Source organism: Excalfactoria chinensis, chromosome 6 (assembly GCF_039878825.1).
Source record: "Excalfactoria chinensis isolate bCotChi1 chromosome 6, bCotChi1.hap2, whole genome shotgun sequence".
Taxonomy (NCBI): Eukaryota; Metazoa; Chordata; class Aves; order Galliformes; family Phasianidae; genus Excalfactoria; species Excalfactoria chinensis.
The window spans coordinates 20,379,662-20,397,556 of NC_092830.1; the positions used below are offsets into that span (position 1 = coordinate 20,379,662).

At 58.6% G+C, this 17,895-nt stretch overlaps 1 protein-coding gene across 6 annotated transcripts in view; it reads right to left on the minus strand.

The window, feature by feature from the left end:
• Positions 1–6,972, minus strand: part of PAX2 (paired box 2) — a 77,877-nt gene extending 70,905 nt beyond the window's left edge. For 2 of the 6 annotated variants that reach the window (XM_072340618.1, XM_072340620.1), the window contains exons 1-3: positions 6,843–6,972; positions 3,238–3,403; positions 2,144–2,341 (exon numbers count right to left, since the gene is read on the minus strand). In XM_072340618.1, the coding sequence (XP_072196719.1) occupies positions 2,144–2,341; positions 3,238–3,403; positions 6,843–6,885 (407 nt within the window). In that variant the 5' untranslated portion in view covers positions 6,886–6,972. Of the gene's footprint in view, positions 1–2,143; positions 2,342–3,237; positions 3,407–6,842 lie in introns of all 6 variants that reach the window. The other 4 variants (XM_072340619.1, XM_072340623.1, XM_072340622.1 and 1 more) reach the window with 3 other exon arrangements.
• Positions 6,973–17,895: the final 10,923 nt, after the last annotated feature.

The following is a 17,895-nucleotide window of genomic DNA, read 5'->3' on the forward strand; positions in this document are numbered from 1 at the left end:
GGGTGCCAGGCAGCTCACAGACAGCTCTACCAGTTCTGGACATTGCACCCATGACATTTTCACTTTGTAAGCTCCGTATTTTGAGAAAATACAATAATACATTGCTAGCAAGTTGGTTATCCGTGGTGGCTCAGGGGTTGGAGTGTTAGAGGAGGTTCATGACCGTACAGTGGGTAAGAGAAGCACAATGTACCATTATAGAGCATTTAACCTGTTCTCTAGGTTGACTTTGACCATAGAAGATAGAAAAGATGTGTGTTTGCCTTGCTCCTGTGTTATGCATGGAGCCGTAGAAGCCAATGCAGAGATGGAGTTTGCGCTGCCCGCAGCCACAGCACTGGGCCCTCCCTTGCTGCCATATCCTTTCCTACTGTGGTGCTTTCCAGCTCATGGTACCATCCCTGTCTTGCATGGACCCTCAAGTTCTGTGACCTGCACTTGTGCCTTGGTGGCTCCACACTCAGATGCCATCAGAGTACAAATCAAATATGGTGGGTTGCAGCTGAGCCTCTCCAATAGAGCAACACTTGGCAGTTACAAAGCCCTCATCCTTTTTGAAGCATTTTACAAACACTATCCAGCCAATACCTGTCCCTCCTCCAATCTGCATCCCTAGGCTGAGGAAACTGAGGCGCTCGCTCGAGCCCTGCCCTACACTGGCTGCGCAGCTGAGAGCAGCACTTAGTCCTCAGCCTCCTCGCTGGGACTCTGCAGCCCCGCGCGGCACTGAGTGCAGCAGGCAGGAGGTTTGGGGCACGGGGTCCCCAGTTAGCAGCACACCCAAGCCAGCAGAGGGGCATGCCAAGCCCGCTGCCCCCAGCCCCAGCTGTTCCTAAGCTCCTCTTTACCTCAGTCCCTCCCAGGGACAGCGCGCGTCCTTCCGCACCGCCCGTACGAGGTGTCTGAATGTCAAACTGTTATTATTTCAGTACCTGACTGAGAGAGGAGCAGAGACCTGGAGGTTTTTTAGGAGGGTGTATAATTAGCCGATCAGTATTATGTTACCCTGTTCATAACTTAATAACCATTTTAATACAGATGGCACACACAGGGATAATTTCCTAGGGTAGCCTAGCAGTATATTACAGAGACAGTGTGTCTGAGGGAATCTTCCTTAGCCAAGGTACATTCCAGCAGCTAATTCTACCTGCTGTTTTCAAGATGATTTGGGATAATTCCATATCATTTGCAAAATATTAAAACCCATTTATATAGGATGCCAGATTTAGAAATGCACAGCCTGAGTTATTAGACATATTTTGATAGATCTGCCACGTAAAGCGCGACACAAAAAATACCGCTGTGTTTTCCCCGCTATTTATTTTTTTCTTCCCATGCTATAAATACACCAGATTTTAAAAAATCTGACTAAACTCGCTGTATATCAAAAGGACAAATATACTGACGTGTGCAGTTTTATCTATGTAGGCACGAGGAAAGTCCGCGTGCACATCTACGTACACCCTGTGCGCTTTTATTGCAATGGGAGCTCCGTATATTTGGGGTTGCGTTCAGAATTTCACATCCTTATACCCGGTGGGCTTTGGTGCCCATATACACGCCCTTTGCCAGCACCCCCGTGCCCTTGTGTTTCTGCAGGCACACTCAAAGTCCATGCAGATGCACTGCACTACATCGGGGATGACTGCTGTGCCCGCAACAGTGTTCCCGAAGCGTGCAGCGTTTGTACGCGCAGTGGGCAAACATCCGAACACCTCGCAGTGGATTAATACGTGACCCTGAGCACTGCGGACCGTTTCCTCCCGTATCTATCATTTTCTGCCTGTCACACCGTTACTTTTCTCACCCCGAGCCCCACCGACGTCAGCGGCACCCTGCAGCAGGGAGCGGGCGGGACACACGCGCTGCCGCGGGTCACCCCGGAGCCGTGCGGTGCTGCGACCGGCCGGGAGCGGGGCTAGGGAGCGCTGGGCGCCCGAGGCTGGCAGCTCCGTTCCGAGCCTCGCTGCCGCCGGGCCTCTCTCCCGGGAGTGCCTCTCGCAGCCCTGGCCGAGCGGGCCCGGCTCCGCGCTCGGCGAGTCCCGAAACGCCCGGGGGGCTGCAGGGGGAAGGACGGAGAGGGCCGCGCTGCGCGGGGCTGTGGGGCCGGGGGGAGACGAGCGTGCCGCGAGCTCGCCCTTACCTGTTTATGGAGGAGACGCTGGGGACCGTGTCGTTGTCGCAGATGCCCTCGGCCAGTAGCCTGTCCCGAATCTCCCAAGCGAACATGGTGGGGTTTTGTCTCTTGTACTCGGCGATTTTATCCACTACTTTGGGGGTCGCTACTTTGGGCTTGGAGCCGCCGATCACGCCGGGCTTGATGCTCCCCGTCTCGTAATACCTGCGCGCAGAGCACGGAGGTCAGCACACCGCAGCGCCCCGCGTCCACCGGGCTCTGTGCCCCAGGATGCGGACCCCTCGTTGCGGGGCCGCCGCCCGTCGCCAGAGCTCGTCCCTGGTCACTATTTTCCTTCTTTTTTTCTTTTTTCTTTTTTTTTTTTCCTTTTTTTTTTTGTAATTCCCTTTTTTTTTTTTTTTTTTTTTTTTTTTTTATGAGTGTGTTTTTGAGGCGCGAGCAGCGCTGCCTCATTTGCTGCCTTCCCGCCGTGCTCTTACACACGCCTTTCAGGCCGGGCACCGGCAAGCAAACCGGAGCCATCCTCCCGAGCGCGGGGCCGTGCCGTGTCGCGGGCAGAGCAGCGCGGCAGAGCGGTCCGTACCCCCCCCCCCCCGACCCCCTGCCTGCAGCCCCGTACGGCCCCGCAGCGCACCCCGGCAGCGCCTCTCTCCGCATTCCGCGCTCGTGGCCCCGCGGTTCGGGCCCGGGATGCCGCGCACCGCATTTGGTGGCAGAGATTTATTTCCTTGCCCTGATGTTTATTTATTTACCCGTGCATTTGCTAAGGCCGCCTACGGATCGGTGTGAGTTGGGCTTTTTGTTGATGGGTTTGGGTTTGTTTGTTGGTTTGGTTTTGTTTTTTTTCTTTGTCTCTCTTCTATCGTTTTTTTCCTTTTTCCCCCTTTTTATTTTCTTTCTCTCTTCCCCCCTTCGCCCCCCCTTTCCCCCTTCCCTTCTCCCTCCCGCCGCCCCCTCCGCAGCCGTTCCTTCCCGCAGCCACCGGCCCGGCGCGTCTTCCCTCTGCGGCGGGGCTCCGCGTGCCGGGGCTGCGGGGAGCGGCGGGAGGCGGCGGGCAGCCGCGGCGCGGGGGCGGGAGAGGGATCTGGCGCGGTCCTTACCTGCCCAGGATCTTGCTGACACAGCCGTGGCTGACCCGCAGCTGCCTGGAAATGTCACAGGGTCGCACCCCCTGGTGAGCCAGCTCCACTATCCTTTGTCTCACCACGTCAGGTAGGGGCCTGCCGTTCACAAACACCCCCCCGAGCTGGTTCACACCCCCGTGCCCTGCTGGGGAAAGAGAAATAAAAAAACACAACAACCCACGGACCCCAGAAAGACACCGTTAGTCGGGGGCTCTTTGCCACGCGCGATGCAAAAATTTCCGCTCGCTGCGGGTGCGTGAGGGTCTGGGGGAGATGGGGTGGGGAAGAGGGGGAAAAAGGGAGAAAGAGAGGAGATGGGAAGAAATGAAGGGAGGAGGGAAGAGAAGAAAGGAGGACAGAGGAAGAAGGAAATAAAAAAATTGAGAAAGGTGGAAAAACAGAGGGACAGAAAGAGAGATAGAAAGACAGCGAAATGCAGAAAGAGGAAGAGAAGAAAGAGAAAGACGGAGAAAGAAACAGAGAAAAGAAATAAAGAAATAAAGAAAGAGGAAGAAAGGAGCAGAGCTGGACGCGAGTCGTGGGGTGGCACATTGCTCGGGGCCCCGTGCATTTCCCGAGCCTCCCACACAGCCCCGAACGCCGCGTCTCCTCCCCAGCCCGGAACGCAGAGCGGTTCCCCGGGGCCGTTGTCCCCGGGCGAGGACGGAGTGAGTGCCGGCCTCGGGTGCCGGGAACGGCTCCGCTCCCAAACTCCGGAGCCTCTCGGCGGCCCCGGGCAGCCCCTGCTGCATTCCCCCCACTTTCTACTCCGGCGCTTTCCCTCTCCTATTTAATTTGCTTTCCACGATTTTCTATCGCATTGTCAATTACAGTTACCGGCGACCCCGCCCTCCCCCAGCCCGCAGCGTGTCCCCGCACAGTGCGCTGTCTCCGGTTATTTTCGGATGCGCGTTAAAGGGATTCGGGGAGAAAAGAAGAAGGAGGAAGGGACGGATAGACAGGGAGGGCGAGGGGATGGCCGTGTGTCCCGCGGCCGGGGCTCGCCTGCATACGGACCCCTCTCCCCACGGTTTTCGATCTTTAAAAGAAAAATCATCCAGGAAAAATATATATATATCTGTCAGACTCTCGTGAATCCTTTTGTTGTTGGTGTTGTTGTTGTTTTGCTTTTGCATCTTTTTCCCTCCCCCCCCCCCCCCCCCCCCCTTTCTTTCCGTTTTAATATATGGGTTTGTTTTTTGTTTTTCTTTTCACCGCACGAATCTACATCAGTGGAAATTGATTCGGGGACAATTCAAAACGCTCCGTGTTTCCCTGTTCCTCCCTTTCTGGACAAAACCCCGCTCTCCCTCATCCGGGACCACATCGCCGATTTCTCGGCTCGTCTTCCCCCTCATGGAGCAATAACGGGCGACTTTCCGAGCGTGCACCTGCAACAGCCGCCCGGCTGCACCCGCACCCCGCTGATAGAGCTGTGCTGCGGCGTCCTCCCTCCCGGCCCTAACCTTGTGCACATCCCCGGCCACGAGATCTTTGTTCGTTCTGCACTTTGCTGAAAAATGATCTGTTTGTATTTTCGCTGAGGTTTTTTTTTTTTTTTCTTTTTCTTTTCTTTTCTTTTCTTTTTTCTTTTTTTTTTTTTTTTTCCTCTCCCCCGCTTCTGACACTGACTTATTGGCTCTGCACTTAGTGGAAACTCTCATTGCCCTGCGATCGATCCGAGCCCTCTCGCACAAATAGAGTTTTTTCCGTCTCCCCCCCTTCAGGAGCACCTCGCCCACCCCCACCCCCCCTCCCTCCGCCGCCCCTGCCCCACGGCTCAGCCGTTCGCTGCGTTCTCGTGTGGCTCTTCGTAAATTAAATGCGGGGTGCCGGGGGGGGGGGGGGGGAGGGGGAGGATTTGCGTGCCCCCGCCGATAGCCGCGGCCGTGTGCCGCGTTCCTTCGTTTGTTCTGAGCCCTTCCGCACATGTTGCCTCTAAAGTTACAGGACAGCAATTTCTTCGGCAACTCCGCGATAAATAATTCAAAGGGCCTTTTAGAACTCACATTACAAAGTATTAAAGGGCAACGGATGAAAAAAAAAAAAAATAAAATTAAAAATTAATAATTCAAATTCTTGCACCGCGGCCGTGTCTCGCAGGAGCGGTGTTCGCTCGCAGCTCGCTGTGCGGGGCTCGGGGCGGGATGTGGGGCGGCCCCGAGCGCTCCCCGCGGGGCGGACATCGCGCACAGAGCGCGGCCGCGCTGCCATGGCTCGGGCCGGGCCGGGCCGCGCTGCTCACTGCCTCAGCCCGGAGGGTTCGGCCGCTTACCGATCCGTCCTCCTATACGTCTGGAAATACAGCGCAGGGAACGAATCGGATGAAGGTTTATTATTGTTATTATGGTTATTATGAATTTAATCGGAAGCCCAAATCGTTGCCGAATGCCGCTGAGTTTCCAGCAACGAACGGCTGTGCCGTGGCTGCCGGCTCCCGGCTGCCCGTCCGCTCCGAGCGCAGCGCACCGAAGGCGGAATTCCTGCGGCCGCCGCGGAGCGAAGCAGTGCCGTGCGGGCTGAAGCGGCGTGCAACCGCGGGCCGCTCGGTGCGCTCCTCGGCATTAAATGCCGCATTCGAGGCGGTGTGCGCTGGAAATCATTAATTGGAAAGCGGGAGGGCGGCTGCCTACAGCTGTCCTGCCAAACGTTTTAGGAGCGGGCCGTGAGTGTGTCTCTGCGCCTTCTCACGGCAAAATCGGATTTGGTAAACTCGGAGCATTTCTAATTTGTGTCTTTTCGGTTTGTTTTTGTGCAGCGGGCAGGGCGTGTCCTCAAAAGTTTCGGTGTCAGAAGTTACAGATCGCTCTCAATTATTCATCTCTTGGCTCGGGATGCTCTCAATCTCGGCTTCGTGTTCCTATTTGTTCCTTAATTTAAAGCTCGGAATTATTTTCTCTCCGTGCGGTGAAATATAAACCCCGAAACATCCCTCTCTATGCGCCCTGGCAGAGGGTCTCTTCGCTTCCCTTCGCCTCCGTTTAGAGAAAGAATGCCTCTCTAAAGTGAAAACACACCGCGCATCCCTTTCCCGGGTTTTAGCAATGCGTTCTAATCGCCCATCGCAGACGCGGTAGGTGAGCGGGTAGGAGCGGGGCTCTGTGCAGCCCCGAGGCCGCCCGGTTTCCAGCACCACCTCGCCCCGTTTTCCCTCATCTCAGCCTTTAAACGAACCCCACGAACCGGGGCCCGGAGCCGCCACGACCGAACTGCTGTGAGCGTGGAACTGACATCTATTGCCTATCTGCCACTGACAGCTGAAATCGAAGCCAAACCCCACCAAATCCCGAGGAAAAAAATGATGTGATTTCGCATCCACGAAAGGTCGCGGGCTGCCCCTGCTCCAGGCACGGCGATGGAAAGGGACAAAAACAAAAGGACCGAAGGATAACGCCGCATCCTCCGAGGGCGGCCGGGAGCGGCGCGGGGCTTCTCGGGGCGCCGGGTCCCGGGAGCGCGGGGCGGGGCGGACGGTGCTCCCCGGACGCGGGCAGGGGGACCTGGGCAGGGGCAGGGGCTGGTGGGGAGGGACGGAGGGACGGGAGACAGCGCAGCGGAAGGAGCCGGGCTCCAGTACTCACGGTGCATTGCTGAGAAGGGGTCTGCCTTGCAGTGCATATCCATGGGGAGGCAAAGGAAGGGGAAGAAATCGGCTGAAGCCGCCGTGTCGCCTCTAAAACTCAACTTCAAGACTTAGGGGAGAAAAAAATAAGCGAAACAAACAAACAAACCAAAAAAAAAAACCAAAACCCCAAAATAACAAATCAAAGCAAAGCAAACGAAAACAAACAAAAATAAAACCAAAGCGAAAAGCAGACAGAGGGAGAGGAGCGCGGGAGCGGCGCCGGCCGGGCCGGGACGCGGGGCCGGCGCTTCCCGGGCGGGCGCTCAGCGGGGGCGGCGGGGGCTCGGGGCTGGAGGCGCCGGGGGGCAGGCGGCGGGCATGGCTGGGGCCCGGGGCCCGGCGGCGGGGAGGGGGCGGGCGGCGCGGCCGCGGCGCTCCTGCAGCTGCTGCTCGGCTCCGGGGCAGTTCGTAAGTTGGCGCTGGAGTAGCAATCCCCGGGAAAGCGGCGAGCGGCGGCCGGGCGCGCCCCTCCTCTCGGCCGGGCGGAAGCTCCGGCGCCCGGCGGACTTGCGCCCGAGTGGGAAGTGCTTGCGAGGAGCCGGGGCCGGAGACTGGAGCCTCCTCTCCCGGTGTGTGTCTCTCTAAAAGCCGCAGCGCCCTCAGCCCCCCGCCCGCCTCCCCGGAGATGGATGACTTGTCAGACAAAGGCAATAGATTCCGACACTCTCTGATTCGCCAGCGCGCCGAGCCGAGCGCGGCGAGGAGGGCCGGGCCGCCGCTCGGCGCGGGGGGGCCGCAGCCGCCGCCGGGACGCGGTGCGGGGGCGGCCCGGTCGCCGCGGGGCCCCGGAGGGCGCAAGGAGGGCGGCCCGGCCCGGCCCGGCCCCGCCGCTTCACAGAGCTCGGCCTGCGCCGGGCTCGCCGCGATCCGCGCCGGGGCTTCTGCTGCTCGCACGGCCCCGCTCCGTGCTTCGGGCTCCTCGCTGCTGCTGGAGAGACTTCGCTCGGGCTGGAGCGGGAAGGGAGGGTCCGTAAGCGTCGGGGCCAGCGGGAACGGAGGGAAAGGATAACAGAGAGGAAGAGAAAAGGAGAAATAAAGGAATAGAGAAGGAAAGAGGAAAGGAGAAAGAGAGAAGGAGAGAAGGAGAGGACTAGAAAAGGAGAAAGGAAAAAGGGAAAGAGAGAGAAGGAAGGAAAAAAGGAAAGAGAGGGAAGGAAAAAAGGAAAGAGGGGAAGGAAGGAAGGAAGGAAGGAAGGAAGGAAGGAAGGAAGGAAGGAAGGAAGGAAGGAAGGAAGGAAGGAAGGAAGGAAGGAAGGAAGGAAGGAAGGAAGGAAGGAAGGAAGGAAGGAAGGAAGGAAGGAAGGAAGGAAACTGAAATAAATTAAAGAAGGAAGAAAAACAGTGAAGGAAGGGAAGCAAGACCTGCTATCTCTTTGCACCAGTAGGTCGAGCCCATTTCAGTTATTGTAAAGTTTCCACGTTTGAAGGGAAAAAAAAAAAAAAAAAAGAAGAAGAAGAAAAGAAAGAAAGAAAGAAAGAAACCCCCCCAAGGACTCGCACTTCCCAGTTTCAGCACCTTTTTTTATTTATCTTTTTTTTTTTTTTTTTTTTTTTTTTTTTTTGACTTTGTTGTTGTTGTTAATGTTGAGCTAAGGTGGGATTTAAATCTCATTTCACGAGCCGATATGCAACTAAAATAGACGTGGCTGCGACCGAGCAAGGAACAGAGAGAGGGGAAGGAGCGTCTGTGAGGCTGAGGACCAGAGGTGGGAAGACGAGGCAGAAACTGCTGGGAGCTGAATTCGTTTTGCAGACTGCGGGCTGCTCGCCCGTTGAAATACACTTCTCCGTCTCTTTTCGTCCTTCCCCACCCCTCCGCTATCTGCCGCGGAACGGTCCCTTTGTTTTCTGCCTGCTTTAAGTAAAGAATCTCGGAGAGATCTTCATGAAATATTTTCCACCGTCTCATAAATCATGTTGGCACTTCAGCTGATGTTTTCTCTGTCTCTCCACTCCCGTCTCTCTTTCCCTTGTGTGCAAAAAAGGATGATTAGGAAAAAAAAAACAAAACATCAACAACAAACCGCCTCCAACAAAACCCGGCAGCCCTTTTTGGGCACCGTGGGGGCTCGATGCAAAGTGAGGCAGCGCTCTCCTGGCCCGCTCCGCGCCGCGAAGGGCCGCGCCGGCCTCAGGGCGGTCGCCTGCAGCCCTCGGGCACGTCTGCGCTCCGGGGCCGTGCCGCGAGCTGCGCCTCCCGGCCCCGTCGGCGCTCCGAGCGCCGGTTCGGACGCGGGGCTCGGGAGCGGCCGCCGGGAGCTCCGCGCCGGAAGGGCCGCCCCGCGCGGAGCACCCCGCGACCGCTCCGTCCAATCCGCCCCTCCGCCGACGCTGCCCCCGACCCGCTACGGGCCGCCCGGCTCGGGGGGCGGAGGGCAGGGCCGGCCGCGGCGGGGCCGGGCGCAGGTGCGGGGCAGAGCCCGCCGCTCCCCGCCGCCGCCTGCAGATGGCGCCCGGCGGTCGCTCGGCAGCGCGGGGAAAGTTCGGGGCGGCCCCGGGACCGCACCTGCCGGCGGGCGGCGGGTCCCGTCCCGCGCCGGAGACTGCCGGCGGTGTGCGGGTGGGAAGCAGCCGCGCGTCCGCGCCCGCGGCCTCGACGCGACCGGTTCGCGGCCCGAAGCCGCCCCTCGACCCGCTCCCTCGAGAGGGGTCGGACTCATCTCCTCCTCTGGCTCCGCTCCCGCTTCCTCCCGTCCGCCTTGGCACGGGGCCGGAGGGGGAGAGAAGGGCCCGCCGGCAGCTCCGGGTGCAAGGACGCGGTCTGCGGCTCTGTGAGCACTTGGATCCCTGTCTCGGGGCCTCTGCCTCCGGGGTGCAACACCTCCTGCCCCCGCGCAGCACCCGCACCCGCTCTGTTCCTTGCCGAGCAGCCCGGGTGCTCCCAACTGTTGATCAGTTGCTCGGGCCACGGCCTGGTGTTATGGGAGGCTGGCAGAGCTGAGATTTATTCCCAATAATGTGTTTTGCCGTGGCCTTTACACTTCTATCTCTGCTTCCCTATCTCAGTGAAGAGGGAAGCTGGAAAAAGAGTCTCAACAGAGAGCAGTTGGAGCCATGAGGCCTGTGGCAGAGCAGGGAGAATGGGTCCCGTGCATCTGGGTGGGTTTGTGGGAGGTAGCGGGTGGGAGACAGAGAGACAGCAGGCAAGAAAATAGCAGGGAAAAGGAAAAAGGGAGAGGAGAGGAGAGGAGAGGAGAGGAGAGGAGAGAGGAGAGGAGAGGAGAGGAGAGGAGAGGAGAGGAGAGGAGAGGAGAGGAGAGGAGAGGAGAGGAGAGGAGAGGAGAGGAGAGGAGAGGAGAGGAGAGGAGAGGAGAGGGATAAGAAAGACAAAAGAGAAGAAGGAAAACAGAGGGAGAAAACAGGAAAAGAAAAAGGGAAGAAAGAAAGGAAAAGAGATGAAAAGAAAAAGAGAAGAGAAAGAAAATCAAATAAAAGAAGAGAAAAGGGAAGGGAAAGGAAGGGAAGGGAAAAAAAGATAAGGCCCACACAAAGTGTGACAGGAACGCAAGTGGCAGCCTGGGGATCAAGGCCCCAGTGCTCACAGTTGGGGCCAGTGGGATACAGGACTACCAAAGCAACAGTGCTGGAAGGTGATGGTGGGAAGGGGGCCCAGGTGACCTGATGTGTGCTGAGGGGGAGGAGAGGAAGCAGGAACATCTTTTCTTCTTTCCTTTCCTTTCCTTTCCTTTCCTTTCCTTTCCTTTCCTTTCCTTTCCTTTCCTTTCCTTTCCTTTCCTTTCCTTTCCTTTCCTTTCCTTTCCTTTTCCTTTCCTTTCCTTTCCTTTCCTTTCCTTTCCTTTCCTTTCCTTTCCTTTCCTTTCCCTTCCCTTCCCTTCCCTTCCCTTCCCTTCCCTTCCCTTCCCTTCCCTTCCCTTCCCTTCCCTTCCCTTCCCTTCCCTTCCCTTCCCTTCCCTTTCCTTCCCTCTCCCTTTCTTTTTCTTTTTCTTCCATCCATCTCTCTCTCTGTTTTTTGGTTCTTGTGTTTCCCTTCCCCGTCTCTTCCATCCCTTTCTTTCTGTTACTCTCTCAGAAGCTCCGAGGATCCCCCCCATCCCTGCACTTCCCCCCCCCTACAAACATTTACACTTCAGAAGAGCCGCCTGCCTCTCTGCGGAAATTTCAAGAAAAACAAACTTTGGGGGGCAGTTGCGGTGATAGGCATCTTTCGATCGGCGTCATTACCCGGCTCTCTCCAGCTGACGAAGCCAGAGCATTCTCTGTTGGCCCTGGCTCCCCCCGCAGCACTTTGACTCCCCACGGCTCGGCCCGCCCGGTCCGACCCGAAGGCGGCCGCCGGAAACAAAGGGGCTCGGTGCGGGCATCCGCAGCCGGGAGCAGCGCTCCGAGCCGTGACCTGGGGAGCTGCCGGCCCTCGGCTAGCAGATCGCCCCTCCTCGTCCCCTCGCCGGGCGATGTCAGCCTGAATATTGGCTGTTCAGCTCTGCCCTAGCGCTCCCCAACACTTTACACGCGGATTTACGGGATAAACCCGCCCTGAGCGTCCGCGGATATTTTTCTGACCCGTGACAACCGATTTCGCATCGCGTGAGGAAACCAGGGGTAGAACCCGGCCTCCGACGGACCAAATAATGGCGGGGGCGCGGGGCCGTGGGGCGGGGGTCAGCGCCGGGGTCTGCAGAGGGCCGCCCTCGGAGCTCCGCGGGCGGTTCTGGGGTTCGGAACGCACCGCGGCCCGGGGGGGGGGGTCGGCTCTGCGGGAGAGCCGGGGCTGCTCTGGGCGGCCCGGGTTAACACACAAACGGCGAGTTAGGCTTTAAATGAACGATTAATAGGGAAGGGAGAGCAAAAAGAATGAAAGCCCCTTCCTCCCCCTCCCCCCGCGTTTCCGAGCCCCTCTCCCTCCGAGCACCTCTGGTCACGTTGGAGGATGAGTTTTTGGAGAGCTTCTGGTACAATATGGAGCACCACGGGCTGCAATTTCACACTCCACAGCACATTTCCCCTAAAGCTACTTTCTTTTTTTCCCATCTCAGACCCCCTCGTGTCTCCCCCTCTCGCTTTCTCTTGCTCCTTTGTGAGCCATGGGTGGGTTCCATGTCTGGGGGACGCGGGGCCTCGGCGGGGCCGGGGCTGCGGGCCGAGTGCGGGCGTGCGCCGGGGGGGCCTCCCCCCGCCGAGCCTGCTGCTGGCTTTCCCCTTCTCTGCATTTGTTTGCCCTGAATGGTAATAGCCCACGTGTGCTGCTCTTTATTCAGTCACCGACACTTTAACCTCTCCTCTTTACAAGAGAGCGTTCGCCACAAAAACGAGACAAGCTGGAGACCTTTTACAGCCTCATTGAAGGGGGGAGGAAAAAGAAAAGAAAAAGAAAAAAAAAAAAAAAAAAAAAAGGAAAAGGAAAAAAAAAATAAGAAAAAAAGAAAAGAAGAAGGAAAAGAAAGAAAGAAAGAGGGGAAAAAGCCGACGACGTGAAGAGGCGCTACTGAAACAAAGCCTCCTCTCGGTGCAACGGGCCGGCCGGAGCCAGGAGAGCCCCCCAACTCGGGCCACAGGCAGATGGGGCCGTGGGCTCCCGCAGCCGCGCTGCCCCGGCTCTGCCCTTCACGTCCCCGCCGGGCCCGAGCAGCCTGGGGATGGCGGCGGGGTTGCGGCCTCGCCGCACGCCCTCCGCCTCGCCCCCTCCTTTTGTCCGCGCCCCGTTCCCGAGCCTCGTACGCCGCCGAGCCGGGACGCCCGCGGGAGCCCGGGCCGGGAGCGTGCAGTGCCGAGGCCCAGCTGCCTCTTCCCTCTGCCCTGGGTGCGTGAGCCCCCTCTGCATCGCCTCCCCCCCACCGAGATGTCTTTTTTGTGTCCGCCTCTAATTTCTCCATAAAACTCCCGATGAGTGAATTAGACGCTTATTAAAGCCTCCTTTTAATCAGCAGTAATGGGAGACCCTCCCTCCCTCCCCCTCTCTGCCCGTCCAAGGTTAGTTTGCCTCCGGGCCATTTGCAAATGTTAGGATTTACAGTTATCACACGCAAAAACATTTATATAACCCCTAACTATAATACACCCATAAAAACAGGGAGGGAGCGAAAACTGCTGCGGATCAGCGAAAAACCCGTTGCTCTCCCATTGCAGTGCCCCGGAAAGGGTCATTCTGACAGTCAGACGGGCCGGAGAGCGGCACTGACTGCGCGGGATCCACGGCTCCAAAAGTGATCGCACAAAGAGCTGCGGGGTGCGGGCGGTTCGGGGCGTGGGAGCACCGCTCCAATTGCTTTGGGAGAGTAATAGTTCTCTATAGATCCTTCCTTCCTTCCTTCCTTCCTTCCTTCCTTCCTTCCTTCCTTCCTTCCTTCCTTCCTTCCTTCCTTCCTTCCTTCCTTCCTTCCTTCCTTCCTTCCTTCCTTCCTTCCTTCCTTCCTTCCTTCCTTCCTTCCTTCCTTCCTTCCTCCCTTCCTCCCTTCCTCCCTTCCTCCCTTCCTCCCTTCCTCTCCCTCCCTTCCCCCCTCCCTCTCTTTCTCTCTCCCTTTCTCTTTCTTTCTCTTTCTCCTTTCTTGTTTTTTCTCTTACTTCCTCTCTCTCCTCTTCCTCTCTCCTTCCTTCTTCCTTCCTCCTCTCCCTCCTTATTTCCTTTCCTATTTCCCTTCTTTCATCTTTCCTTCCCTTTCTATGTTCACTTTCTCTCTCTCCTCTCTTCTCTCCTTCCCACTCCCCTCTCCTCTCCCATCACGATCTGTGCCTCACACGACCCAGCAGTTGTCTCCTCGCCCCCCACCTCGATGCCCCCCGCACCACCGGGCTCCGCGCGGGGCGGGAGCCGCAGGTGCGGGCCGCGGGGCACTGCGGGAGCGCTCCGCCGGCGGCGCCGGCTGCGGGACCACAGAGGGGCCGGGGAAGTTCGTAGGGAAACTTTTTCCACTTTCCCACCCCGAGAGAGCCGGAACCGGGCCGGAGCCGGGCTTGGCACTTCTGCCCGCCTATCCCCGCTCCTTCCCGTTCCCGGGAGCCACAGCGGCACAAGTTCGGTGCCTAATTACAGAGTGGCAGCGAGAGTCGTTGCTTCCGCACCGCGGTGTTAATGGCCTCGGAGCTCAGCGCGTCTGAGTGCGAGAAGCGGCGAGAGGAGTGCGGGGAGACCGAGGGGCTGCAGGATGGGGGGTCTGCATGGTGAGAGACTGAGGGGAGAGGAGAGAGGGAGAAATCGGCTCCAAAAGAGGGGCTGGAGGCGGAGGGGGCGGGGAAGGAGCTCTGCGAGCATCCCCCGGATCCCGGCTGGGCACAGAGGGACGGGTCCGCCGGCGCACGCCCGGCAGCGGAGCGGGGCGGCACGGGAGGATCCGAGCCGCTCCGGGCGGAACCGTTCCGAGCCGTTCCGAGCCGCGCCGCGCCGCAGTGCCCGCTCAGCTCGTGCCTTCCCCCGGGGCCGCGAGCCCGGCGTCAGCGAGCAGCCCCAGCCCGGCTCCGGGTGCGTGTGTGTGCGTGTGCGTGTGCGTGAGCGCGTTTGTCCATCCCGAGCTGCCGGACTTCAAAATCTGCTGCTTCCGACTCCCTCCCAGCCTGTAAGTTCCGAATTACAACCTTCTACATCTATGCAAACTTTTGTTTATCGGAGAATCCCTTTCTCATAGAGAAACGGTCCCCGTGTGATGATCTCATTTGTGCCACGCGGGGCTCTCCCCCTCCCCGCCGTGGGGAAATGACCCCCGTGGATCCCCCCGGCCCGTGCCCGCTCTCTGCCCTGCGCAGGGCACGGCGTTATTTCTGCGGGGTGCTTTCCCAGGGTTAGGGGAGGTGGTTGAGTTCTGCTAAATGGGTCCTTTGTGGTGCGTGCGGATTTATGCCCAGTTTTGATTTATAATTAAATTAGCTTCTAATTTGCAATATGTGTGTCTGTGTTTAAAATGTATCTAATCTGTGAAATTGAGGACGGTGCACTTTAAATGAAAATCTACCTTTCGCCTCAAGGGTTCCTTTATGAAGGGACGGCCGGGAGGGCAGCGTTGAGCGGGATGGCGGGGCTGTAATTTCCATTAGGGGATGTCAATCAATCCCGCTTTTCAATACATCAATTAATAAATCCGATCGGGGCCGCGGGTGCCCCCCCGGGCGCTCTCCGCCCGGCTGCGGCAGCGCGAGCGGAAGGCGAAGCCGGCGGGGCCCGACCCCCCCCCCCCAGCCACGGGGCTGCGGCTCGGGTTGCCCCGGCCCCCCCCGCGGCGCCGCGGCCGTGGGTGCGGTGGGCAGCGGGCAGCGCCTGGCCGGGAGCTGCCCTCCGGTCCCGATCTCCACCGCGGAAAAGGGGCTGGGACTGAGGGAAGCCCCGCAGCCTGCCGGCCCGGCCCCGCAAACGCAGATAGCGGGGAACGGGCGGCTGGGAGAGGGACGCTGAGCGGCAGCGGGCGTTCGCACGCCGCTCCGTAGTCATCATCGTCATATTAAAGCCTGTCCGTTCGATTTAAAAACAGCACGGCGGGGAACGCGCTGTCACTGTGCGCGCCGCTCCGCTTTTCCCCCTCCCGCCCCGCGGCGTTTCGGGCCGGCGCTCGGCGGGCCCCGGTGCGGGAGCGGCGCGTCCGTGTGCGGAGCTGAGCTCCGCGAGGGAAAGGGGTAACAAGGAGGGAGAGAGATGGAGAGAGAGTCTCCCCGGCAGCTTGATCCCATTAGCTCCGTCCTTGGGTTGCATATTTATACGGTCTAGGAGGTGAACAGATGGACTATCAATTTAATTCCATCTTCAACACCATCAGAGATTGATTTTCTACTCGCTTTTAATTTTGCCATAATTAATTAGATCATTACAACTGTTTTCTATTGATCTCCCTATTTAAACCTCAGATGCAAAGGGACTTCGGCAGATCCTTTAAAAACACAGAAGGGAAAAGGAGCGGAGGGGTAGCAAACTTTCCGAAGGTTTTTTTGTGCTTTTTTTTTCGGTCTCGGCTCAGAAGACATTCGGTGCAGAACAGCGAAAGAAATCCGCTCCGGCCTGTCCTTTCAGGAGGCCTTTTTCGTTGCCTTTCCATTTTTTATTATTATTATTATTTTTTTTCCCTTTACGTTTTAGTAACGCCGTGTAAGATCCGCATATAATACCAATCAGATGCGCTATGTTTAATTGATTCGATCAGGAAAATACAAAGTCTCACTCGTGGATGTGTGTACATGCACATATCCACCCCCACGATGCGTTGGCGAGGAACATTTCTCGAGGAGCGCAGCCCGGTTTCTATGGGGCCGTACGGCACGGACGGGGCTGTGAGCGCCGCGCTCTCCTCCTGCCGCCCCTGAGGCCGTTCGCCGAACCCCTCCGCCCCCGGGGCCGGCACCGGCAGCTTCGCGTTCGCAGCCTCCGTTTGCGCTTCGGTCCTTTTCCCCCTCCCGAATCCCTAAATTCCGAGCCCCGTTTACCGACGTAATTTCAAAGAACCGCACCGCCTCGTTGTGTTTTTACCGCGACGGGAGGAAAATCCTTCCTCTCCGACAGCGCTCGTTCGGAGCTTTGTCTGCATATCATAAAATTGAAGACGGGGAGGGAGGGGACCCGGGAACCCGTCTGTCGGTTTCGGGGGGCGGCGCGGCCCCCACGTCGGCTCGGCCCCGATCCTCCGCCCGCTACCGCCGGCGCCGGCTGCGCGGAGCCCGGTACGGTGCCGGCAGCAGCACGGCAAGCGGGGCTCCGGGGGGGCCTGAGCGCTGCGGGGTGCGGGGAGCTCGGGCGACGCCCTCAACTTTTTGCAGACGGGAGAGAACTCCGGGCTGGGGCAGGGAGCCAACAGCGCTGGGGAGAGAGCGGGGGCCCTGTAGGAAAGGGGGCAGCGGGCGGAGGGATGGAGAGTACTAAGGGGGGGGGGCAGAGAGAGAGAGAGCGGGGGCAGGCGGCCTCCTGCCAAAGGAGGGAGTCGGGGGGCCGGCCTCACCCCTCCCTGCTGAATATGCAGCGCCCCCCGCCCCTTACCTGCTCTCCCCGAGCTCTGAGCCATGCTCCTCTCTCTGCCTAATGGCCCGGCTCCCCGGGACGGCTGCGGAGCGCGGATCCGCCGCGGCCTTTTCTTCGCTTCTCTCCTCCCCGCTCGGGTGTCTTGCTTTCCCCCGCTGACTTTCGAGATCTAGGCGCAACCACCCAAAACTAAACGGTTTAGATAACAACGCACACACACACACACACCACGGCACCACCACCGCACACACACACACACAAAAAAGTAGCCAGCCACAGAGAAAGAAACGCCGCTCTACTGAGCCGGGACAGGCTAAAAGGAGGGGAAAATAAATAACAATAAAAGCAAAGGCAGCACTGCTGCTTAGAAAAGTGGAGAGGGACTCACCTGCCCCGGTGTGGCGGCGGGGGCACGGAGCCGTGCGGGGCTTTGCGGGGATCTGCTCCCCGGTCCCTGCCCCCTCCCGCGGGCCGGCTGCCTGCGGGGGGGCCTTGTTGCCACAGCGCATTCATTTGTTGTCTTATTACCTTACACATGTGCTTGGAGAGGGGCAGCGGGGACGGGGAGCCGAGGGGACGGGGAGCAACTTCCTCGGAGTTGGGCTCGTGGCCGGGCAGGGTGGGGAAGCACCGTGCGGCCCCCAGGACCGGGCAGCCCCCCCTGGGGCCGGGCGGCCCTCGACTCGGGGTGCGGTGGGAGCGGCCCTAGGCTGCCCGGGGGTGCTTTGTGCTGCCGGATCCGCCCGCCCGTCTGCCGCGCTCCCACCGCCGCGTTTCGGTGCCGGCTTCTTTGCCGAGAATAAATAACAAATAAAACAAAGCCACACGGAAAATAAGAAAAATTCCCCGTGCTAAAGACATCACCGAGTGAATATTTTTCTTTCTCTCTTTCTTCCCCTCCCTCTTCCATCTCCCCATTGATTGAAAGTCTCTCTCAGCTCCAACAAGGAGTCCCAGGAAAAATGAACCATTCTGCTATCGATTCTTCATTAAAATTACATTTCTGCATTTGCTAAATTGGTTTTAAAAAGCTTCCCCTGTTATTATTGTCTTGTCAGAGCCGGCGGTGCTGGGCAAACAGTACTTAAAGGCGCGGGGCCTCCCTGGGATGAGGCGGGCGGGG